The sequence below is a fragment of the Mastigoproctus giganteus genome, chromosome 7, assembly GCF_048544385.1.
Source record: "Mastigoproctus giganteus isolate SK-2022 chromosome 7, ASM4854438v1, whole genome shotgun sequence".
In the NCBI taxonomy this organism is placed as follows: domain Eukaryota; kingdom Metazoa; phylum Arthropoda; class Arachnida; order Uropygi; family Thelyphonidae; genus Mastigoproctus; species Mastigoproctus giganteus.
Window position 1 is genome coordinate 59,417,327 of NC_143581.1, and position 26,789 is coordinate 59,444,115.

Consider the following 26,789-nt stretch of genomic DNA (forward strand, 5'->3'; position numbering starts at 1 on the left):
TAAAAAAAAAAAAAAAACCTGACAGAATGGTGGAAATTCAAGGTTATGTGCACAACCTTAGCATGTTTTGATATACACATACTGGCATGTGCATTGCTTTGAATTGATGAACTTACACAGGCTGTGTACAATTATTTTTTTGGAGGAAAAAATAGGCCAGTTGTATGGGTTGTGAAATTTCATCCACCTTGTATAATCTGACTGCTTATATTTTGAAAACAAATATTTGCTTTCAGATGAAATCAAATGAAAGTGGACCAAGCTACATAATAATTATTTTAAATAAACAAAAATTATTATATTTATTTAAAACATGTATCTCGTATTACTAGTCTATTTGTGCATTTATATAAAGATTTTGGTGATTACTTCAATATCCTTGACTTTATCATCTTGGCTAAACCAATGTCCCTTCAGCTTTTGTTTAACTTCTCCAGTCAGAAGTCATAAGATGATGGATCTGGACTGTATGATAAGTGTTCCAATGCTTCTCTATTGAATTTGTTGAATCTGAGTTATTTTTAATATTTTGTGGAGCTACACATATATATTATTGTGAAGAAGAAAATCCCCCATCCCAAATCAAGAAATCTGCCTGCACTTGTTTTTGATGACTTTATACAAAAGTTAACTCTGATATTAACCCATTCAGGTGTGTCTGTATATCTGTATTTTTCATGTCTAGGCTCTGAGAAGTATGTATGTTATCTATGTTTTGAAGGTCTTTTCAAACAATGCATCCCTTAATGTATAAATTATTAATTTTTTCTAGTATGTGCTGTCATCTCTTGTCTTTCCAACTTTACAAATTGGGGACCACACAGTTGCCTTCATTTGGCTGATTTGAACTTACACAAGTTGAAATTAATGAATTTCTCTGAAATTCAAATCTATAAATTGATAAAATTTGTCAAGTGAACATAAATAAATATAGATGATTTAATTGAATCAAAAAAGTAAAAGTGTTTTTATTTTAAGAATTATTTTAATGAATTGTAGAAAAGAATTCTGACTTGATTTTTAAGAGTTCAACTCTAATGTTGAGTGATAAAATCCAAATAAGAATAAATTAACATTTTAAAGCATTTAAATATTAATTTTTTAAATTGTTTCATTTACAATTTCAGTAATATATAATTTGAAATTTTGTAAAAATTTTACTTTTCCAAAATTTCAGAATTCCAGTAATAAATTCATTCCTCAGGGCTATCCCACATTTAGCAGACTCATTTTAAAAGGGTTAATGTCACACACTGCTTCTTTCTCCATGACGTGCAGATTTGATGAGATAGGGTTCCAGCCAATGTTCCCAGAATTAACAAACTCATCATTAGACTTGATTCTGTTTTCCACCAAAGTTTGTCCCAGGTCTAATGATGCAGTACAGCTAGAATGGCTGCTTTTCATCTTTTGTATGGCACACCCTTTATTGAATCATTTGCTTGAGAATTTTGCTGTTTTCATGATATTTTCCATATACCGCATACATTCTTCTGTGAATCCGTATTATTTGATACCTGCTTTTAGGAATCAAACTATGCTCTATTTCTCTTTCACTGACACATAATGGCAAACAGTAGCTACCTTGCATATAAGTGGAAGTGAAAGATAGATGGGATTATTAGCTAAAAGATTCATGCTTGTGCTTTCTTTTCTTTCTTACTTAGGCTTCTATCCTTTTAAATATCCCTTGTATATATTACTTTTATCAACGTACAAGTAATTTGTTTGTCTGTAGATGTAATATTTGAACAGTGTTAAAATAATATATATAGAATAGTTCATTCTCAGGTCACTTAATTAAGCATTAAATGATTGTTTATTACAAGATACATATCTTAAAACTTTCTTTTATGCAGTTTACTATAAATTATTCAGGAAAAGCAGCACATGCATCTGGCTATCCTTGGGAAGGTCTGAATGCTCTTGATGCCGCTGTAGCATGTTACAATAATGTTTCTCTCTTAAGGCAACAAATGAAACCTAACTGTAAAATTCATGGTAAGTGTTTTCAGATAGATTAATTTGCTTAATTCTCTCTCTGAACTTTCAATATTTCTCAGAAAAGTGTTTACCATCAATCAGTTTGTCATCAGTAATGTTTATCACATTAATGAAATCCCAGTGTCACTTTAAATCTGAATTCGAAATTATACATTTTTGTTAAATGGAAACAATAAAATAGTAAAAAAAAAACAAACATTAATGTCAGCAAATGCCTTCTTGGGTTGAAAATAATTTAATTTGCAGATCATTCATAGTATTACTTGAAAAAATACTGATCAAAATACTCTAAAAATAAAATAAATACCAGTAAGCACAAAACTATAAAAAAATGGGGCATTAATTATAATGGTAAAATATACAATATATAGATTAAGATCATTGCAAGTAAAATATTGGCATAAATTGCAGTAATCTTCATGATAGTAATGAAATGGAATTTTATTTTGAGATATTGGATGGGGGGAAATGGCCTGGGCAGTCTGAACCAGTATTGCAAATAATTTTGGCAGAAAATTTTTATCAACGTAACCCACACTTTTAGGTAGAAGGGACCTACTTTGTAGAGATAGAATACATTTGAATATAGGTGGCATGAGTCTTTGCCACTATTGTTCAGGAGGCCTTAAGGGCTCAGGAGAAACTGCTAGCTGGAGTGGGGATGCAGAGGTAAACAGATATGTATTTATCTGATATGAATCAGAGTAACATTTTCACTCATCATAAGAGTTCTTATTTGTTACTGCATCATCCAGTATTGGCACTGAGAGTTATGATGTTTCAAATTAACAGATAGCTAATGCCAGGTAAACAAGTTAAATAACTTAAGAGGGAATGTATGCAAGAACACTTAATCTTAAGTGTGTCTAGTAGCATCAGGAGTGTTGTCAATAAAATGAATGAAAATTTGAATTCCTGGTTAGGACAACTAATGCTGATATAGAAAAGCTAATGGAAATGTGGTATCATCCAAAATGAGATAATGCATTTCACTATGGTATATATAATGTATTTAGGAAGAATAGGGAAGATAGAAGAGGGGTAGTGGAGTCATGCCTCTTATCAAAAATAGCTTGAACATAGAAGCATTTTGCAGATCCATAAGTTACACATGTTAGTACAAAATCATCATAGTGTGAGTCAGTTGAAAGCAAAAGTATAATGAGAGAGAGAGATCTACAGATTAGATTTTGAAGATTATGATGAGAGCTTCTGTGTGTGTGGATGGTTGGGCAAGCAAGTGTGAATGTTCTATTATGTGCCATTTCAATTTGCTCCTTGTTATTTGAATCAAATGGGAGGGAAACATGCCATAGGGCAGTAATAGTCTAGACCAGATCATCACCCACAAATCAGATTAGGACTAACAGTAAAGAAAATAACTTAAAAGCTGTGCACTTTTGTATGTCACCCTGTATTGTTAAATATATTATGAATAATCCACTTCGTAATTTTTTTAAGTATAGACTAATGAACTTAATGGACGCTGTGCTTGCATTGAAGAAGACTCACATGAGCAAGTGCAGAATGCCCTATGTGCCTTTCTCTCTCTCTCACACACACACACACACACGCATGCACTGGAATGACAAAAAACTATGAATGAGAAACCACACATTCTTCTTTAGTTTCATTTCCAATTGTCCTTGCTGGGGGAGGCAGCTTCCCATGAACAACGCTTGCTAGGTTTAACAGGCTGCAGTGAGCAAACGCATCTATCTTTCTTTTAGGCAGCTTCTATTCCCAAGTGGCACCTGTGATCTCGCTGTTTTCACTGGCTGAACATGAAAGTCAACAAAATTGTAAAATAGGTGCATGTGTGTGTGTGCATGCAGTGGAATGATGAAAGACAACAGATGGAAAACCACATGGTCCTCTGTAGTTTCATTTCCAATACAGCTGCCCCCAAGTGCCAGGTCTTTCTAGTGATTAGGTGATTTCTCTGAGATTATAAGGCAGTTTCTGTAGTGATAAAGTACTGTATATTTCTAGAGTCTGAAGTAAATTTTCTGTTGGTGTGTGTGTGGCCCCTAGTGACAAATGATTTTCTCTGTGATATATAGAGTGCTCTTTCCACGCCTAAAAAATTTCATTTTTTTCCTAGTGACTTTTTCTGCTTTGTTTACTTCAAGTGATTCTGTGCTTAAAGTAAAAAGCCAGAAAGAAAATCTACCTTCCTTTATTTAATGTATATATTTATTAATTACTAACAAACTCTACTACAACCACTTAGCTCCTGCCTCCACGTGGCAATAACCTGGGAGAAGAAACTCACTCTCCCAAGGCTAAAAGGAGCAATGATGGATGTACCATTAATGTCCCTTGGTCCAACAACCAGAGATAATATAAATACATCAAATGCAAAGAGACAGAAAAAATGAATTGAAAACCCTGCTCCTCTTTTTCTAATTCTGCACTCCTTGACAGACAACCCACTGAGTAAGCTGTCCCCATTTTTAATTCAGAAATGTCTTAAAAATGTAGCTGGCCTTACAAAAATGGTCCGAAGACTTCAATCAGGAGACCTCCTAGTAGAGATGAGTGAGGATTTTTTTTTTTTTTTTTTTTTTCTTTCTTTTATGAAAACCCCAAACACGAAAGGTATCAAAACCTATAGTACTTAGTACCATGGATGGGTTGAAAGAAAAGTATGGGGGGGGGATGCCAGAAACTTTGCTCTAGAGACTAAACATGGGTTTCACCACTTCAAGCCTCCAATAAGCAAAGTGGTGGTATTGCACCGGTTGATGAGAGTCATCTACCACCTGCAAATACTCAAAATACTACCAAATACTCAGAAAGGCTCTTAAAAATATCAACATTTGGTGGAATTCCCACAAAGGTTATCTTGCATGCCACCTTGAACTCCTCTAAAGCGGTAATAGCAGAGTGGGATCTTCTTAATGTATCTGAGGAAGAGATCATTCAACTCAGCGATCGAAATGTAATACATGTGAAAAGGATAATCAATAGAAAGACTAGTGTACTTACTCCTACTCAGACAGACATTCTTACATTGAATACACCAACTCTGCCATTAACCATAAAAGCTGGATATTTGAGATATAAAATTAGACCTTGCATTCCTAACTGCTGTTTTAAGTGCCACAAATTTGGGCACTCCCAAGCAGTCTGCTGTGCCTCCTGTGATTCAAAAGAGCACATTCGCACAGACTGCACTACTGAAATGCAGTGCTGTCCAACTTGCCAAGGAAGTCGTTCAGCATACTCAAAGCAGTGCATTTAGTGGCAGAGAGAAAAGAAAATTCAAAAGTACAGAGTAATGCAAGAATAATCACTGCTGATATTCAGATTAAAAGTATTATTCCTTGTTGCCTCTCTAACATGTTGCTGTAAAAAAAAACAGTCAGTCAATAAAACCACAAGTCTTGCTAGTCTGTGAGTCACAAACCCACAAGTTCCAGTCAATATCTGGAAAGTTAAAATTCCCCATTATTAGACATTCTGATTTACTGGCCCACTATTTCTCCTTACAGCTGTTCATTGTATTCATCAAAGCAGGGGCTTTCCTGGGGTATTTGTTTCCCCCCCCCTTAAAATTTTTTTCATGTGTCTGAAAGTTTCAGGTTTTCAGGCACCCCTTGAATGTTGGCTTCCGGGTGCTGTGCACCCCTTGCAACCACGGAACAACCCGCCCTTGCATCAGAATCATTAGGCCTATAACACACTCCTCTCATTTTTGTTTTCCCAGTGCTTATGTCACACCAAATTGATTCAAAATTGCACTGGCCATGTCAACTGGATGCACTGCCTTAGATTTTGTGCTTTTTAACTAAGTGCATAACTCTCCTATCCTCTCTGCCTTTTCTATATACATTGTACTCCCCATATTCAAATTCTGCATCCCTTATATCTGAGTGATACCACGTTTCTGAAATCCCAACAATGTCTGCATTCGATGTCTTGATCAAAACTTGAAATTTGTCGAATTTATTTCTTACTGTTCAAACCTGTGTATTACTTGTAACACAGCCCGTGATTTACTTGTTCCACAATGATTCCCAGCAATTCTAAAAATCCTCAACACCTTGCTTTCAAAGCTGCTGCTCATTTCAATAGAAACAGTGCAAGAATCACCTCTGCCTGCTACTATTAATCTGTATCCCCCAAGCTAGCAGTTGACCAACCATCTAACACTGCCTTGATATCATCACCAAAAGTTCTTGCACCCTTTCTATTTGAGTATATCCCATCCCTGTACAAGCAGTCGCTCCTGTAAACGAGCACAGACCGGACAATTTAACCTTGATAAATGTAGTGTACTACATGTGGGTAGCAGTAACCTCAGATTAATGTGCTGACTGTGTAATACTACGCTCAGGGTTGTGGAAAATGAAAAAGACCTTGGGGGTAATTGTGCAGTCAGATATGAAGTTCTCTGAGCAGTACTGACAGGCTGCCAGGAAAGCTCATTGGGTTTTGTTAATGATATACAGGAATTTTGCCAGCAGAGATAAGGAATTGATTATCCTATTTTTTAAGGAAATGGTCAGGCCACATCTTGAGTACTGCATAGAGGTCTCATTCTAGGAAGGAGGTAGAACTGCTGGAACAAGTACAGAAAATGGCAACAAGATTGGTGAGCAAAACAAAGTTGTGTTCTTACCAGGGAAGGTTTCAGTTCTACAAATTGCAACATCTGGAGACTAGGTACCTATGAGTGATCTGATTGAGGTGTTAAGGCTTTGTATGGATTGCACAAGGTCAGTACTGATGGGATTCTTTCTCAGACTATGCACATGGAGGGACATAAATTCAAATTGAGGGCTGATTGCAGAATAGATGTGCAGAAGTTTTACCTTCAACCAATGGGTTGTTGGCTGAAGGTAAAACTTCTGATGGAAGTTTTCCAACAAACTTCTATCTGAAGGTAAAACTTCTGATGGAAGTTTTACCTTCAGATAGAAGTTTTTTGGAAAAAACTTCCATCTGTTGTAGAAGTTGATAGTTTAAAGAAATTCAGGGAAGAACTAGACAAACTATTGGAAGAAGGAACAGATAGGTAAAATGGAAAAGGGTTTTTTTTTTTTTTTTTTTTTTTGGCTGATGCTGTATGAGCTTGCTTTGTGGACTCATTTTTCACTACTATGCTAATGCAAAAATGCTCAAATTTGTGATTACATAAATTATTGAAAATAAAAATTTATGTAATAATTAACATTTTTAAAAGAATAAGAGAAGTTTACCTCAATATGAATTAATATGTAGGCATTTTTTTTTTTAAACTAAGTGTATATGTATCATATCAGTTTGGTTGGTGTTATAGAAGTGGCATGAATAGATCCAGCCTGCTTGACTTTTTTGCGGACTCTTCATGGTTTTTTTCTGGTGCATGTTATTTAAATTTGTATTTGCACAGTCCCTCAATATTACTTTCCATAAACAGGTGTTCTTTCCATATGGTTTGAATTACCTAATAATTCTTTGAACATTTTAACAGCAGTGCAAAACTGGTGATAAATCAATAAGCACGTGTCAGTGGTAAGTCTCTCTTTTTTTTTTTTTTTTTTAACTGTGTGGCTTTCCTTCTAGATAAAACCAGTATGATCTACAACCTGCTGATGCAGTTTTCTTTTTCATGTACAAATTACTGTAATTTTCTCTCAGTATTTTTCCACCCCCTTGCTTTTGTAGATTGCATTTAAAATCAGTTATCTGAAATTAAAGAAATTGAATGAAGGAAAGTCTATGAAAGACTTTCCTTCATTCCAGTTGCTTCATATAACTGGGATTCTACTGTATTAGCAAATTTCTAGTGCAATGTTTGCTTCTAAAATGTTTTTTGTGCTTACCCTTCAACTAACATTGGTTATTTGTAGTAGCTCTTCCTAATATGGAATAATGTAAACAATTTTTTAAAAAAACATGCCTTTTTTTATATATAAAAAATACAGAAAAAAAATTTACATTATAACAACTTATTGTGTGAGTAAGGCATTGATTTATGCACTTTAAATAAAAATCACTGCCTCAGTGAAGAAGTATATTGTTATTCATTTAAAATGTATGCCATTCTGCAAAGAGTGGTTTTGGCACTAGTTGGTGCCCTGTCAGTTGGGAAGTATTGAATGACGTGATGGCTCCTGGCAATGAGAAATATCCATAATGTGCAAGTTGGTGCAGCAGTTTTAATGCAATATCCTCTTGCTGTGAGAATTATAAAACGTTATTGTATACTAATGTTTTATAGTTCTTGTAGCTTGAGGCCTTTGTCGTAAATTCATTAATAACAACTTTAACATGTTGAATATATAATTTGAAAGTTTGCCTGTCTGCGATCATCCCAGATCCCATAATTATTAGTGAAACTACACTTTGCATAGCATTATTTTTAATCCAAGGGAATGTTGACAGTTGTGTGGTTCCCAGATTGTTATCCCCAGGGTGGTTGAACAAGTGGCCCCCTCTTTCATCCAGAAGTTATGGAAGCCATAAATGCACATATGCCATTAAGAAATTATCATGGGGGGGGCAGATGCTGAGATGAAAAAGTTAATCTATAATAGTATCATGCACTGAGGTTCACAATGGCTACTTATGAGAAATTAATGGCTAAGAGGGCAACGGAGTTTTGGGTTAGCCAATGACAACAGTAGAGTGAGGCTCTAGGTGGCAAGACAAATACTTGGAGCAGAAGATCCTGCCATGGTCAGCAATGATATCCAAGGGTACAAGGATCTCATGCTGGGAGAAGTTCCAGCATCATCAAATGTTTCCTTCATTGAGGAGTAAGGTCTTTTACAGATATAGTTGCCATCATCTGCAATGTTTGCAGAAGATGGAGAGCAGAGTGAGTGTGATAAACAGGAAGTCTTTGGAGGCCAGAGTTCTCCAGGTGGGGTAGGGGAAGGTTCATGCTCCATTGATTAGTCAGTAGTAGTAGGTGCAGAAGGTGAGCTGATCACAGCAGATGCAGTGACAGGCCTGAGGTTGGGAATTGACCATAAAGTTCTGTCTCCATTTGAAGAGGCTGTGACATATGTTTGAAAGCCTTGTTTTGTCTCAGTGCATTCCAGTTGGAGAGAAGATAGATTGTTATCCCCAGGGTGGTTGAACAAGTGGCCCCCTCTTTCATCCAGAAGTTATGGAAGCCATAAATGCACATATGCTGAGATGAAAAAGTTAATCTATAATAGTATCATGCACTGAGGTTCACAATGGCTACTTATGAGAAATTAATGGCTAAGAGGGCAACGGAGTTTTGGGTTAGCCAATGACAACAGTAGAGTGAGGCTCTAGGTGGCAAGACAAATACTTGGAGCAGAAGATCCTGCCATGGTCAGCAATGATATCCAAGGGTACAAGGATCTCATGCTGGGAGAAGTTCCAGCATCATCAAATGTTTCCTTCATTGAGGAGTAAGGTCTTTTACAGATATAGTTGCCATCATCTGCAATGTTTGCAGAAGATGGAGAGCAGAGTGAGTGTGATAAACAGGAAGTCTTTGGAGGCCAGAGTTCTCCAGGTGGGGTAGGGGAAGGTTCATGCTCCATTGATTAGTCAGTAGTAGTAGGTGCAGAAGGTGAGCTGATCACAGCAGATGCAGTGACAGGCCTGAGGTTGGGAATTGACCATAAAGTTCTGTCTCCATTTGAAGAGGCTGTGACCTATGTTTGAAAGCCTTGTTTTGTCTCAGTGCATTCCAGTTGGAGAGAAGATAGCTGGTGGTCAGTCAGTAGCCACATCCTCAGATCTAAGTAAACAGGGTAGTATGACTGGAGATGTTGCCAATTATTTGTTTTTTTTTTTTTTTTAAGGAGCATTAGCAACTAAGGCCATATTGCTCTGGGGATATGCAGTAGTCATTCCCTGACCTTTCCGCATCCTCCGTATTTGGTGGTGACGGGCTCAAACCCTGGTCTAATCAAGAAGCATGTGCTACGCACTGCTGCTCCTTCCCACCTGGCTACGGAGGCGCTGATGTTGCCAGTCCTCAATGTCTCCACATAGGCAGGTGGCATCCTGAACAAGGTGAGGTCCATCAGCTTCTGTTTGAATGAGCTTTTCCCTGTGAGAAAGAAAGTAACGTGGAGTTTTGGAGTAAACCAAATTTTTGATGGTTAGCAAAGGTCACAGAATTACAAAATGTTTTTGGCAGTGGCACGTTTAGGACAATTGTCCTATAAGTTTGCCAAAGTGCTTCCAGTAAATTCAATATCCCCTGTTTCTGTTGTTTGGTATTTGCGTTGATGTTGGTATAGATTTTAGTGACTTTGTTTTTCCTGATGTGGTGGGGGAGTCCAGCATATATAGAGTGCAGATTAAGGGAAAGCTTTCCTGTCAGATCCTGCAGTAGAGTTATCCTGCATGCTCTTGTTAATCAGAGTAAAATTTGTGTATAGAGTTGATCAGGGTACTTATGTTGTCTGCTGTCGATCTGTGTAATGCATCCTGACTGTCACACCAAAGGTCACACTCGGGATGAAAAATACTGCGGCATACATCAGGTAGAGTGATCTGCCTTGGACATGGTATTTGAAGTGCATTCTTACAGTTGCCTTATACTGTAGGATTATGACCTCCCTATAATCATCAATAGGGCACCATGGGCCTTCTTAGCCACCTATTTGGGTGACAAGGAATTACAGACCAGTTAGTTTAACTTCTGTTCTGGGTAAAATAATGGAGTCACTGGTTAAAGATGCATTGCAGGATCATCTAGACAAGACTGCAGCAATAATTCAGACACAGCATGGGTTTGTTAAGGAAAAGTCTTGTCTGAAAAATTTGATAGGTATTATGATGTGGTTAAAGGAACTGGATGCAAAAAATAATTTTGATATCATATACTTGAATTTCAGGAAAGCTTTTGACACTATTGCACGTGGAAGACTACTGTACAAATTGGAGCAGAATGGTATTAAGGGTAAATTGCTACAATGGATAAAAGGATGGTTGAGTGGGAGAAGACAGAGGGTGGTAATCAGTGGGTGCTGCTCTTCGTGGACTAATGTTATTAGTGGAGTCCCACAGGGTTTGGTTTTGGGTCCACTGTTGTTTTGTATATCAATGATATTGATGAAGGTATATCAGGCTTAGTGTCGAAGTTTGCAGATGATACAAAGGTTGGCTGGGTTGTTAATGACAGTAATGGCAGTGAGCCACTGCAGTAGAATCTAGAAAATTTGGGCAGATGGGCTGAGAAGTGGCAACTGAAGTTTAACCTTGACAAATGCAAAGTACTGCATATGGGTAGAAGTAACCCCAGAGAAACGTACCAACTGTGTGGTACTACACTTAAGGTGAAAATGAAAAAGACCTGGGAGTAATTGTGCAGTCAGATATGAAGTTTTCTGAGCAATGCAGACAGGCTGCCAGGGCAGGTCATGGGGTTTTGTCAATGACATATAGGAATTTTGCTAGCAGGGAAAAGGAGGTGATTGTCCATCTGTATAAGGCAACGGTCGGGCCATGCCTTGAGTACTGTGTACAGGTCTGGAGGCCTCATTTTAGGAAGGATGTAGATTTGCTTGAGCATGTATAGAGAAGGGCAACAAGATTGGTGAGGGGAATGTCTTACCAAGAGAAGTTCTACTTAGTTCCTAAGCAGAACTTAGTTACTAAGTTCTGCAAATTGTAATGGCTGGAGACTAGGCACCTGCGCAGTGATCTGATTGAGGTGTATAAGGCCTTGAATGGGTTGAGCATGCTGATTTCAAATTAAGGAAAGACGGATGTAGAATAGATGTGCGGAAATTTGCCTTTAGCCAGCGGGTGGTTAATTGCGGGAACAAACTTCCATCTGTTGTTGTGGAAGTTGATAGGTTAAATAAATTTAAGGAGGAACTGGACAAACATTTAGAGGGAATGGTTGTGAGAATTTTTTTTTTTTTTTTTTTGGCTGATGCTGCATAAGCTCATACACTTTGTTTCTTGCATCACTTGCCACTACTACTATCTACACTGCTTGAACAACTTCATATCCATTTGTATCATAACTCCCAGATCCCTTTCTTCCTCTGCAGTTTTTAATTCAGTTCCATCAAGTGTGTTTTGGGGTTGCTATTCCCAAATGTAAGACCTTGCATTTTGCTGCATTAAAACTTAGCTACCACTTTTCTGACCATTGTTGAAGCCTCTCCAAGTCATCTTGAAAATGTACTGTTTGGCATTTGTCATTGATTACCCTGCCAATCATTACATCATCTGCAAAATTTGACATAATGCCCTCTATCCTTTTGTCAGTGTCATTGATGAAAATCAAAAGCAACGAAGGTCAAAGAATTGATATTTGAGGGACCCCACTTCTTATCTTACACTAATTGAAGAATATCCATTAATCATGTCCCTAATATAACAACCCTAAACTTCTAATATATCAGGTAATTTTTCTAATCATTATTGAATTTATGAAACAACAGGTATTCTAAAATTTCTTCTAATTTACATCAAATATCACTACATACTATATTACTAGGATCCTTACTAAAAGGTCGGGCAGTTACGCTCCTGGTAAATCCCAAGTATCTATATAATATGCTGTTTCTATGCTTTTGCTTTCTGCTTGCTAACTCTGAATTTTTATACCTCAAAATCTATTAGAGCAATTCGAGGGAGATTGAGGTCTATTACTATCCTTATTCCTCTTCACCTTAATTTTCCTTTTCAAACATAGTTGGTAACTCACATTTGTTATTCTTGATTCACTTCCATTATTTTTATTATTCATTTTCACTGCTATTTGTCGGGCTAGCTACCAGTTTTCTGCTAAATTTAATGTATATTAAAGTAATTAAATTAAATTGATAATATATTCTCAGTATATTTGAACATAGAAAAACTGCAAATGGCATACAGAAACAGATAGCCTCAGCTAATTATTGATGGGATATATTGAGTGGAGCTAGACCTAGTTAATGTTCCATTCAATGTATCCATATATCTATAATTAGTTACATCATTTTAATTTTACTATTTTTTTTTAATTTTATTATATTCTATGTGTAGTTTTTCTATGATCTTCTTGCTTCCCATATTGTACAGTTCAACCAACACACTTTGCATGGCCTGTTCTTTTATCCAGAGAAAACATGATGGCTGTAGATCAGAAATTTTGGTTCCCATGGAGGTTGAACAAGTGGCTTCCTCTTTCAGCCTAGGCTGTGTCCAGGAAAAAAATAATAATACATATAGTTGCATATTTAATCATCAGTTATTTTGATCTCCATTTCCCTGATATTTGAATTCATGTGTAACAGTGCTAGGTAGTGTTCATTAAAGATGTTTCAGTTAAGCCTTGGATACTGTAAGTGTGCTAGGCAGCTATTCTCTTGCTGGGGTTTGAGCGGGAAGGGTTCATTGATCCCTTCTCCAGCAAAGTATGTCACAATACAGTAATTCTGTTGATCAAGTTTGCATTAGTAGTTGGACAGACAACTTGAGTAGTTGAGACCTGTTAATTTTTCGTAAATTTGGATAAATGCTAATAATTTATATTGTAATTTTTCCTTGTAGTGGATCTGCGATCTCATTATGGATTTAAAATAAACTTTGTGGTTTTTTTCCAAAAAGGATGGTATAGGCTATTTTTGGGATATTAAATTTTAGAAATATTATATATTTTAAAGCAGAAGAATTCTCTTACCTGGGGTTTTCTTCAGGAAAGGCTGCATCTGGGCGAGGTGTAATTCGAAAGGTGTTGAAATAGCATATATCTGGAAGGGGGGCAAAGGAAAAAGCAAGCTTTTGTCCTAAATCCTTGCATGAGGAGTAATTATAGGTATAAAGGGAGATGATGTCCTGAAGCCTGATGGGTGCTTTTCGTTAATACCATCTTCAAATGAGTGTGAATATGTCTCATAGGTCGTCTTTTATAACACGGGCACATTCCATTGCCGTATTTCAAAAGCATGGTGGGGGGTGTTCAAAATTTCATACTGAAATACTACAAGACATGAGAAAAAATGGAACTTTTAAAATCACAGAGACCACAATCTGTAGGTATGCACATAATTACGCAAACAATGAATTCGTATCCAACTATAACTTAACAAAAGACGAACACAATCTTCTCTATAAAGGCCTCAATTACAGCGTGACCCCATACAATGTATATGTAATAAAAGCCCAAACAGGCTTATACAGCCATAGCAATAAAAAAAAAAACTAATTAAACAATGTGATAAACAAAAAACCAAACCTTACTCCTAACCTTTCAAAAGAGGAATTTCAGTGCATCAAAAAATTAGCCACAAATAAAAACATCATTCAAAAGGCTGATAAAGGTGACTCAATAGTATTAATAAATCTGATTATGACAACAAATTGACAAACCTCCTACAAGATACAAACACATACCAGAAACTAGGAAAAAATCCTATCCCCACCATCAATCAAAAAAGAACTAAAAAGATTATGCTGTGAAGAAAAGATTACAAGCAATTTGCACACAGATCTCTTAGCCCACTACACGTTCACCATACATATTCAGAGTCACCAAGTTGCATAAACCAGACAGACCATTTGAGGCCCATAGTAAGCTTCAAAAATACATCAACAGCAAACTTAGCAAAATTTATGGTTGACATACTAAAACCCCTAATGAATTATTCCAAATATCACATAAAAAACACAGAACACCTATTTTCATCAATCAAAAATATAAAATTAGAACCTGATGGCAAATTATATTCCTTCGATATAAAATCACTATACACAAATGTACCCTGAAAAAGCTGTGAAGGCCGCTGAAGACTTGTTACGTAATGATCCCACTCTTAAAAACAGAACAAAATTAGATATTTCGGATATAACAATCTTACTAAATATACTGTTAGAATAGATGGTAAAATCTCTGAATTTTACCTCCTGGAAATAGAAAACCACATCATTTCCAAGTGCTCTTCCCCATCCCTTAAATTTTGTGGAAGGTATGTAGATGATTACTTATAGGCAAGCCAGACTCCATAAAATAACTTCGGGGGCTCACATCTGGTGAGTATGGGGCTTGGCAAACCCAGGGTCCTGAGCTGGATATCATCATTCTTCTCTTTCTTGGTGATTCCTTTCTACTTTTCTCTCTCAGGGGATAACTCTGGATATTTTTTTTTTTTTTTGGCTGGTTCAGCATAAGCTTCGGGCTTCCTTGTACCATATGGCTAATAATAATAATACCATCTTCAACGAGTTGAATAATGTAGATGATTGGCTACAATTCACAATTGAAAATGAAGAAAACAACAGGATTAACTTCTTAAATTTAACATTAACAAGTGATGCCACCAAAATCAACACTAAAATATACCACAAACCTACAAATAAGGGTAATTATTTACATTTTGACAGCTACTTCCCCCCCCTCAAAAAATCAATCCTAATAGCCTAGTTCAACAATGCTTTCAGGTATTTATCTACAGAGGATGAATGCAAACGGGATATCGAAACACTTAAGGACAGATTTTTCCAACCGCGGTTACCCAACGTGGCTCATAAACGGCACCTTAAATACAGCCGGAAAAAAAAAAAAAAACCAAAACGAGAAGCACTAAAAAAAACAATGGATAGGGTTCCCATATATTGAAACATACCAACAACCATTGGAAAAAATCTTCAAAGATTCCGGAATAAACCTAGCCTTTGGCAGCTCCAAGAAACTATGGACATACCTAAAAAGCTCAGCTAACAACAAAAAAAAACAATAGATTTCAAACAAACATGGTTTATGCAATTCCTTGCACACTGGATTGCGATTGCATATATATAGGCAGCACAAGAACATCGCTACATACAAGAATCCAAAAACATAAAAAAGTAGTTTAAAAGTAGCCAAAAATAACAAAGAAAAAATAGACCAAACAGGAAAAAAATAGTTCCGAATTGGTAGCTCACCACTTAGACACAGGACATTACCCTTCCTTTGAAAACACGATAATAATTGACAAACAAAACACAAAATTTAAGTTAGAAACCAGTGAGACACTAGCAATGAGATCAACAAACATACATAGACCAATAATAATCTCTGAAAAATGGGACCAAAAACAAATATCCTATAAGTTTAACTTTAATAACAGAACATACCCCCCCCCCCCCAATCCAGGACCTTTAGTAATGGGAACGGGTAGTCAGGTACCCGGATTTCCGAGTTAAACCTTTCTCACCCCCTTTTTTTTTCCCTCTCAGAAACACCTGTGAGCTGTTCTAAATCTACAATTTCCAAATTCCCAAACTATAGGTGTAATACAGTGGGGTGAGAAAATTTTTCTTGTACCCTACTTCTCCTCCTTTCGACTACTCAACACCCCCACCACACTTTTGAAATATGGCAATGGAACATGCCCAGGCTAAAAAAGACGGCCTACGACCTGTATTCACCCTCTTTTGAAGATGGTGTTAACGAACAGCCCCCATCAGGCTTCAGGACATCTCCCTTTATGCCTATAATTACTACCCATGCAAGGATTTAGGACAAAAGCTTGCTTTTTCCTTCACCTCCTTCCAGATATATGCTATTTCAATACCTTTCGAATTACACCTCACCCGGATGCAGCCATTCCTGAAGAAAACCCCAGGTAAGAGAATTCTTCTGCCTTAAAATATATATTTCTAAAATTTAATATTCCAAAAATAGCCTATACCATCCTTTTTGGAAAAAATCCACTACAAGGAAAATTACAATAAATTATTAGCATTTGTCTGACTTTACGAAAATTAGCGGGTCTCAACTACTCAAGTTGTCTGTCGAATAAAGTTTCGAAACAATAAAAACTCTTTAACAATAACTTCTTTAACTTCACATAATTTAAAAATTATTCATTGCTCATCAAATGATTCATCCAAATGTTTTTCAAATTAGTATGAGTAGTTCCCAAATAATATAGTTCCCAAATAATATATTAACTTTCCCATGCAGTGCCAGTAGAAAATAAAGATAAATAACTATTACTAAATTATAATGTTAATGGGAAGGACTGGCCTATTTTTTGCAACAGAGTGAGTGTTAGGATGGTCCTCATTGTGACATCAGATATTGTTAAACTGTATCATCTGCTCTTATCAAACTTGCTCATGGAGACTATGCAATCTCTCATCACGAGAGACTGTATACCCTCTGAGGTATTCCACAGTTAATTAAACACTACTGTAGAGGAATATATTCATTCTCTCCCTAGCAATTATAACAAAAGGAGGTGTTGCTGCTAACATTATTCCTGATGAAGCTGAACTAAGTTTATACATCAGAGCTCCAAACAACAAGGAACTTGAAGATCTTCGTCAGAGAGTTCATAACTGCATAAATGCAGCTTCAACGGCTACTGGCTGCAAGGTATCATTTAGTGAATCTGAAGGTTACCAGTCCCTGCTTACCAACCGTGGACTTGCTACTCTTTATAGAATGTATGCTGAGAAACAAGGTTTGTATAAGAGAACATCTTTTGACTTTTTTATAGGATTTCATAAATTTTTCACATATGCTGTGTACAGTCTCTCATCACTAAGTACTTAGAAGGACAAGATAGTCCTCAATTTACTAATTTGTTTCATAGGCCATATAACTTTAACTCTATTAAAATAATCAAAGTTTTATTGTACTATAAATTTTATTTGACTAACTGTCTGGCAAAATAAGTCAAAGGTTAAAAAAGATAATTTTTGTAATAATAATCATATCAGTATTTATTGCTAATGGTTCTTTCCGTTGATGGCTTTGATAAGTTCAATAAGTTTGAATAATAGTTCTTCACTTTCTACTTGTTACAATCAACTGTAATAGTAATATTGATGGATTTGGGTACATGTTGTTCTTTATGCTTTTAATGATGGATTTGATGTATAATTCTGTTGCACTGTTTCTGCAAAGCTTTTAATCCCATCCTCAAGGCACTGGTAGCAGCTTTGATACCTGAATTTGGCAAATACGACTTCTAGCCAATTTCCCCCCCCCCCTCCAACTTGGAGGAAGACATAAGTTTTGTGCAAAATCAGGAAGAAGAACATGGAGTTTAAATATCACAATCACGAATTGATATCCACTGCAGCCACCAGTCAGTGTATTGTCAGATTGTGTTGATGAGAGATCACTCCTCTGTGAGACTTCCATTTCAGTTAGCCTTGATATTGTACCAGAGTAAAAAGTATTATTCCTGTGATAATCTGAGCAAATCTGCAGAATTCTTGAAGCTTGATGCTATCACTCTGCCAGCTGAAATTAACAGATTTAACCTTTTTTGGGGATAGGAAATGAAAGTTCATACCTCTAAAAAAGGTTAAATCTGTCCCTTCCAGTGGTTTTCAAACAACAGCCTGCAAATATTGCCCAAATGTTCTGTGAAATATTTCAGCAAAAATTAGCTCTTATCTATGTAGCTAAGTGGTCAAGTATGAGAATGTGCTAATGCACATTCACATTTGAGTGAATTATGGTTCATGCTTATGTAACTGCCAGATGTGGTTAATAATTATATTCATTGTCAAAATAATTAATTGTAAACTCCTTTGACCAATGGTCATGCCATAATATAAACAAGGACATTCAATTTTGATATTTTGGTGCACTTCAAAATAAAGAGAAAATATAATGTACAAGTTAGTGCATTTGCATCATTTCTGTACATAGCCAACTACATAAGTAGTTATAAATTGGCATCATTAAGTATATCTCATATTGTGAATACCTTTACAACGAATTGCCATGGTATTGCACTACCTCGAATAAGTAACGTTTCATCATAGGAGAGAAAATATAATTAATATATCTTACTAAAAACAAATTCTTGCGATTGCTTCCAATCATGAAAGTTTTTTTTTTTTTTTTTTTTTTTTTTTACAATTAAAGTGAAACAGAATAAGTTTGTATTTAAAAATTTGCATGTATGTACTTAGAATGGATAAATTGGTCTGCCAATTTCTTTATCCATTCCAAAGTGTTGTGTTACTCAGAAAAGGTTGTAAAAACACTGGCTTAGGCTGTTCCTTTCCTTTCAGTTTAGGAGTGAGGAAACCAGGTCTTGTTCATCATTACAAATGTAACGATAAAATTCTTTGACTCTTCCTCAAAACACTAAAGATATTCCATTAAGAGTATCCCACATGCTTTAGATCAGGTGTCTAAATTTGTGGATGCAGTGCATAAGCTTCTTCATTCTTGCATCATGCCTGCCACGATGAAATTTGGATACCCATTTCTTTATAGTTGTAGTAATGCATTGTCATCAGTTAACGTCATAGCTCCCAACTCTCTCTGGATTTATAACAGAGAACTTTTTTTTTTTTTTTTTTTTACTAGATTTGACCCTTTCTCCATCCCACCATCGTAAAATGGTTGATGACAGAGTTTCTCTGTTGCTTTGCAAAATGCTCAGTTTTTTTGGCATCTTTTCTTTATGCAAAAATTAGTAAAACTGATTTTAAAAAAATTGTAAAATTGTAATTTTAAAAAAAAATTTTCAAATTTCTGTTTATTTTCTTTAATGAATTGGCAATCAGGTGTGCTAGTGTGCATTATAAAATAGAATTTCTGTTTTGCAGTGGTTCTTCACTGTTTGTTTGTTTGTTATTTGGTTTTTAGGAGCATTAGCAACTAAGGCCATATTGCTCGGGAAATATGCGGTGGTCATTCCCTTGACCTTTCCGCATCCTCCTTATTTGGTGGTGATGGGTTCGAACCCCAGTCTAATCAAGAAGCGTGTGCTCCTTCCCACCTGGCTACGGAGGCGCCGTTCTTCACTATAATTAATAATAGTTGTTCTTTATGATGTACAATTATTTCAGTGCTTTTGTGGTGGACAGTTAATTAGACCAGCAGTGATCATAAAAATAGATCATTGCTAGGCTCCATGATAAAAGCAGAAGCAAATGTTCAAAATACTTTTCTAAGGAATGAGCATCTAATTATGATCAGTCTCGATATATAAAAAACCTTTGACACTACCTGGTGATATGGCATTCTGAATGACCTCCATAAATGTGGCTTGTGAAGACACCTGCCAATCTTAATACTACAATATTTTTGATGCTCAGAACCTTCCAAGTGAAATACCAAAACAATCTGTTACAAATTACAAACATATACTCAAGAAGAAAGAGTTCTCAGGGCTACTTTGTTTGCAATCAAAATAAATTCTATTACAAAACACTTACTGAACAGAGTTGAAACATTCCTTTGTGCAGATGATGTTACCATTCCATGCCATTCACAAAGCATGAGCATGATTGAAAGGCAATTACAAAGTGCAGTTAAAAAAATAGAATTGTGGACAAAAAAACAATGGATACAGAAAGTCACAACAAAAAACAATGGCTATATATTTCTGTAGAAAGCGAAAAATGCACCCAGATCCAGAAATAAGACTAGAAAATCAGCTGATACCTCTAGCAAATAGCATATGTTTCCTTGGCCTATTTCTTGATAAAAAGCTTAATTTTTTGGAACATATCAAATGCCTCCAACCCACCTGCCTAAAAAAACTAAATATTCTTACAGTTCTTTCTGCACTAATGTGGGGAGCTGACTGGTACATGCTGCTTCACTTATACCCTGCTTTAATCAGATCAAGACAGACTGTGGAACCCCTGGTATAGCTTGTGTAAGCCAAGTGTTATCAAATGGCTTGACTCCATATATCACGGTGCCTTATGAATTTCCTTAGGTGAATACAAAAACGTTACCTGTACAAAGCGTATATGCAGAGGCCCATGGGCCTTCACTATAGCTCCAGAGGCAAAAGCTGCTATTAAACTATGCCATTAAAATCCAAAGTCTTCCTCATCATCCTACTTGGCAGTATCTTTTCAATCCACAATGGGAGAAACTCTACTGAAACAAACCCACAGTAAATAAACCAGCTGGAATATGACTACATGAACTACACAGAAAGGACAGAATTCATGGTGTTCCTGGGCAATGCGACGCTGTCACCTCTCTAGCTAGTAGATGAACCCACCACTTGGCAGGTATATAGGTACACTGCATTGATGTAGACAGTAATTCAATGTCAATATGGATAAATATTGTTAGTTAGCTGACTTTGAAAGAGGGATAACAGTGGGTGGGTGCCTGATGCACGGGTCACTCTATTGCAGAGGTGGTACAGAAATTGTACTATCCCCATTCGACAGTATCAAGAATGTATTGGGAATACACCACTTCTGGAATAACGTCTCATCATGGACAGCACTGTGGGCGGAGAAAAGTGGTGGATGAACATGACCATCAACGTCTGTCTCACATTGTTTCAGCCAACCGGAGAGCAACAGTGGCACAAATCACTGCCAACTTCAACGAGGGGAAGTGCCAGAAACATCTTCACCAAGACCATCAGGTAATCATTAGTCGCAATAGCTTATGGGAGCTGCAGCCCCACCAGAGTCCCATTGCTAACATGATGACACAGGACTTTTTCTCAACTGCGCAAAAGAACATCAGCACTGGACCTTGGATGATTGGATTACCACCATGGAATGGCCTTCCCATTCACCAGACATGAACCCTGTGGAGCATCTTTGGAATGATGTGGAAGGATCCATTTGAGCCTTAGATCCTTCACCCAGGAATGTAATGGAATTATGGGTAGCGGTGCAGCAAGTATTAATTGAAATACCTTTTCAGACGCTTTTGTGAACTAGTGGACTCAGTGCGTTACCGTGTGACTGCCCTTATCCAGGCAAAAGGTGGGCCTACCCATTACTAGATAGGTATCCTATGATTTCTGTCCACTCAGTGTAGTTTCAAAATGGGCCCTAGGCTTTGACAACATATGAGGAAAATAGCACAATGAAGCCATCATGGCACACTTTCACTCCTACCTGTGACACTTATTTTCAACAGTGTGAAAAAGCGCTCTAATAAATGTCAACATAAAACAGATGCATGCAGCCTACTCATCACAGTTCTCTGAATATCTTCAAATATGGCTGTAAACAGATACCCGCATGCTTGCTATGCAGTGGTCCTTCCACACACATTCAGTTACTCCCAAAGAATGCAGCATCTATTCTGCTGAGTTGTTTACCATATTAATAGCCTTGAAATACATTGAAACCTCTCCTCTTCTGAAACATCTCATATACATAGTTTCATTAAGTGTAATACATGCTCTCCAATGAAGGCAGACACTATCTCATCCCATGAAGCTCAAAAGGAAAAGAAGGCAAGTAAATTTCTGTTCGATTTCAGGACATGCAGGTATTGATGGAAATGAGTGTGAGCAGCAAAGAATCTTACAAATACAAACCTCATGCTTTATAAAGTTCCACATTCCGATTACAGACTTATCATTAAACAGACTCTCAACACTCAGTGGTCACAAATCTGGAAAAATCAACTAAACAATGAACTTGAGCTGTGTAATTTGAATTTCCGTAAGAATCCGTACAAAGAAGTCATTCTAACAAGATTGCACATTAGACATACTCACCTCACACACTACTTATAAAAGCAAAACCTCTAGAATGCCTCCACCGATCTTATCGACCTGCTGTGAAACATTTCCTTATAGAATACCCACAGTGCAATATGGCATGACAAACAGCCTTCCATCTCCCTGTGAATATTCAGGATTCCCTGACTTTATCATAAATCATAGGCAATAACTCTAACATTGAAAACATTTATTTATTTAAAACCAATAGGATATTTCAGTTATATAAAAATCATAATTAAGCAACATCATTGTCTCATAATACTAATAGATAGGTGCAATATGGCCAAAGTTGCTTTTGTGGTGGTGGGGGGGGGGGAAATACTTCATCCCCGATTGCTCTTTTCCCACTGATATTCAAGACAGTAGGTGGATGGTGCATACAGGGTATATATATTGTTCAGAATAAAACATATACTCTATAAATATATACAGTAATACCCCGAAGTTACGCGATAGGTGGGTCCGACGAAAATCGCGTAAGTCGGGGTACAACTTTGCATATAAATACATATAAATTTTGCTTAATTGGGACCAAGGACTAACAAAAACACTAGTTTAGAAGAAAAATATTAATAAAATTGCAGTTCTTTATACATATTAATACAAAATATGTATTAAAAAAACAAATGACACGTTAAAAAGTTATTTCGATGTCGATGGCTTCATAAAATCTAACAAATTCGTCTGACGACACAGCGCGTTCCTTTTTTTCACGCAGAATTTCTTCGTAGCAAGCTAATAATTTTTTTATTCCTTGCTTTGTAGCTATAACGTGTTCTTCGTTGGAGTCTATGTTTTCTAAAATTTTTAAGCCCTTTACAATTGAGATCTTTTCAATTTTCAACCTGTCAAGTTTGCAATTGTCATGTGCTTTTCGCCGTTGCTTCATTTAGGCCTGTAGCACGTGCAATATCACATGGTCTTTCATTTCGCTCAAAGCGTTTCACAATTTCATATTTTTTCTCTATCGACAGAGGCGGACTGGCCATAAGCCTTACCAGGGAAACCCCAGTGGGCCAGTGTGATTTTGGCCATAAACCATAGTGTGAGGCCACTATAAATTTTCCCGGGTAAGAATTTTTGATCCAGTCCGCCTCTGTTTATCGATAATTGCTTTTCTTTTTCTCTCTGAATCTGCAGTGTCTTCACCAGGACGCTTCCTTTTCACACCTTTTAATTTTACTAATTTTTAGGGAATAAAGCACAATTACAAAACGAGGAGCACGCTTGATACGCATAAACAAAGCTGCGCGCATGTAGCAACTGAATAAACAACACCATAAAGGCAGAGATACACTATTAACACCTCACATTTCTAGGGGTTACTACCATAAAACAATAAAAATCCAGTTGCGTTTCTGCTAGTGAAATCTGTTATAAACTGGTAGTAAACTCGATCTAATTGCATTTGCGATTATACCGATAGCTGGAATTGTGTTGGTTTTTACGTTATTATGGTGAAATGTGTTTCCCCTTCACTGATATAAAAAACATAAAAGCAGCAAAGTTGAATTTTGTTCATCTTTCGCTCTCAATCTCCGCCGTCGCACCGGATATCGATAACATGAAAAACGACCTTGAAGATAGTGGGCGGCAGCGTTGCCAAACGAAAAAATCAAGAACCGCGTAACTCCGAGTTCGCGTAAGTCGGGGTATTACTGTACTGCTAAAGTAATAAGCAAGTGTATGAACTATGGTGGGGGATTCTAAATGCCTTTACTGTACTTTTATTTCTGTATGCAGGTTGGGCCATTGGTGAAAATATCCCATGTAATATTTTCATTTACGTTTATTTCTTGTTTTATTTCTTCTATTCTTGCTAGAAGGAATAATTCCGTCATCATTTACTTAGCTTCAGCAAAGCTTTTAATACAGTACCACATGAACAGTTTTATAAATTAGAGCAATCTACCATTGAGGCCTAGTCACTACTATGAATAAAGGAATAGTAAGTGGTACAGGACAGTAGTTATAGATGGCCACTGCTCTTTGTGAACTAATGTTATGAGTGGGATACCCTCAGAGTTCAGTTCTTGGGCCTTATTGTTTCTAATATTCATTAATGATATTAATGTAGGTATTTCAAGTTTACTGCCTAAGTTTTTTGATGATACACAGGTTGGGCAGGATAGTTAGTGTAATCAGAGTATGCTTGTTCAAGAAAATTAAATAATTTGGATGGGCTGAGAAACAGTTGAGTTTTAATACTTGAAAATGCAAGGCCTTGCATCTGGGTAACAGTAATCCTAGGGTAACATACTACTTGGGTACAACCTAACTGAAGATTGTAGATAATGAAAAGGAAATAGTTTTCTGAATGGTGTAGACAGGCTGCTAGAACTGCTTGTGGGATTTTGTCAGTGATATATAAGAACTTTGCTATTAGAGATAGAGACGATTATTTCATTACATAAAGCAGTGACTGCATCTTGAATATTGCATACATGCTTGGAGGCCATATTTTCAGAAAATTGTGGACCTGTTAGAAAAGGTACAGAAAGAGCAGTAAGATTGGTATGGATACCTTTTTTAAGATCTTATAAAAAAGACTTTATAAAATTTGAGTAAAGTAAATGCTGAGGGGAATTTTTATGCTTACTCAAGTGATGCACATGGGGGGGGAATAAATTTAAATTGAGAAGAGATGATTGTAGACTGGATGTCAGAAAATTTTCCTTTAGTCAAAGAGTGTGCCTTTTTGAATAAACTCCCATACTGAAAAAGGCCTTGCATTTTCCAGTATTAATTGTTGAATGAGGCTGGAAGTTTATCTAAATTTAAGGAGGGATTGAATAAATATTTGCAAAAAATAGTAAGGAACTGAATCATTTGTTTAATGGGTACATCTTAATCTGGACTCAGAAGAATTGCAATGTATGAGTGTCTCTCCAGTTCACAAAGGTGGTTAAAATGGTGAAATGGCTAACTACACTCTTGTACATTTAATTTCTTTGACAGGGAAAATTATGATTATTGAATTAATGATTACAGAAGTACTTGGGCCTACTGCCAATTTGTTAACAAGGGACTCTCTCAAAAAATAATCAGCTAAGAGCCCTGGTTAAAGTAGCCTGCTAAATTTTAATCAAAAAAAAATTTTTAATAGGTCTTGGATAAGCCCCAGAATTTTAACAAGGGCTCATGCAAACCCCTCCAGTTAGGAATGAGATAATATGAGAAATAAAGGAAATCACATATAATTAATCAGATAAGCTATTATGAGGTTGTCAATGAAAGACCTGTTTTGACATACTGTATTTGGACTTCAGTGTGGGACACCAGCTTGATGCTGTCCCACATGAATACCTTTTCTATAGTTATCAACTTTCCAGATTTTATTCTCCATCAGGCATACTATTCTGCATTACATAAAATATTTAAAATTGAAAAATGATGTTACCTATCACACAAGTTTTACTCTTTGTTAGATATGTCATGGAAGCACACAAAATGCTTTTCTGACTGGCACAGTGGTATTTGACACATGCTGGCATCTGCATAAACTGCCAAATAAATGAATATTACAAAGAACTTTCTTGAGTTTCTTTATTGTACTTTAAATTACATGTTGAATCACTGTATATTTCCATCACAGTAAATTTTCAGTGTTTGTTACTCTCATTTATATCCTGTGGCTGTATTGTAAATAACTTGTAACTCATGAGTTTCAATATATGGAATATATAAATTGTGAAAAGACAAAGCCCTCATACAATAACAGGGATCTCGAATTGTGACAGCATCACGAGTAACCCTGGTGTACCAGTACAAATAGCACTTCTCTTAACGATAAGGCTGTTTATTTATAATGCAGTACCACCTAAGTATACTCTTTTAAATTGCTTTCCTTGATATTTATATTCACTTTCTTAAATGTTTTTAGGTTGATGAAGTAACCATGTTTTGTAATACTTTCTTTCATGCAGGTGTTATCTTTTCTGATGGAAATCCAAATATCATTCAGTTTGTAGCATCCAGTGATATGGGCGATGTTTCACATATAATTCCTAGCATACATCCAAATTATGCTATTGGAACTTCTGCTCCAAATCATTCTGCTGCCTTTACAGAAGCTGCTGGATCACAAAAAGCCCAGCTGCCCACGATTATAGCAGCTAAGGCAATGGCTATGACTTGCCTTAAAGTTATGCAGTCATCATCAACTTTGGAAGAAATCAAAAAGCAATTTCAGGAAGATTCTGAAGCAGACAGTTTGCCTTCCTGTTCTTAATAACATCATAAGAATGTGTTGGCATAAAGTTGTTTGTTAATAACTGAATGGGGCAATATATAGTTTTAAAAAAATATATTTTAATATTATGTATTAAGTTGACTTTTGTAAAGTGTTTAAATGTTCTATATACTATATATATTTTTAGATATGTCTTATAAGAGATGTAAAAT

General features: G+C 36.2%; 1 protein-coding gene across 2 annotated transcripts in view; it reads left to right on the forward strand.

Annotated features, from left to right (window-relative positions):
• Positions 1–26,664, forward strand: part of LOC150082934 (xaa-Arg dipeptidase-like) — a 63,708-nt gene extending 37,044 nt beyond the window's left edge. For both annotated transcript variants that reach the window (XM_090376918.1, XM_090376919.1), the window contains exons 5-7: positions 1,860–2,001; positions 17,136–17,378; positions 26,312–26,664. In XM_090376918.1, the coding sequence (XP_090233044.1) occupies positions 1,860–2,001; positions 17,136–17,378; positions 26,312–26,616 (690 nt within the window). In that variant the 3' untranslated portion in view covers positions 26,617–26,664. The remainder of the gene's footprint in view (positions 1–1,859; positions 2,002–17,135; positions 17,379–26,311) is intronic.
• The last annotated feature ends 125 nt before the right edge of the window (positions 26,665–26,789 follow it).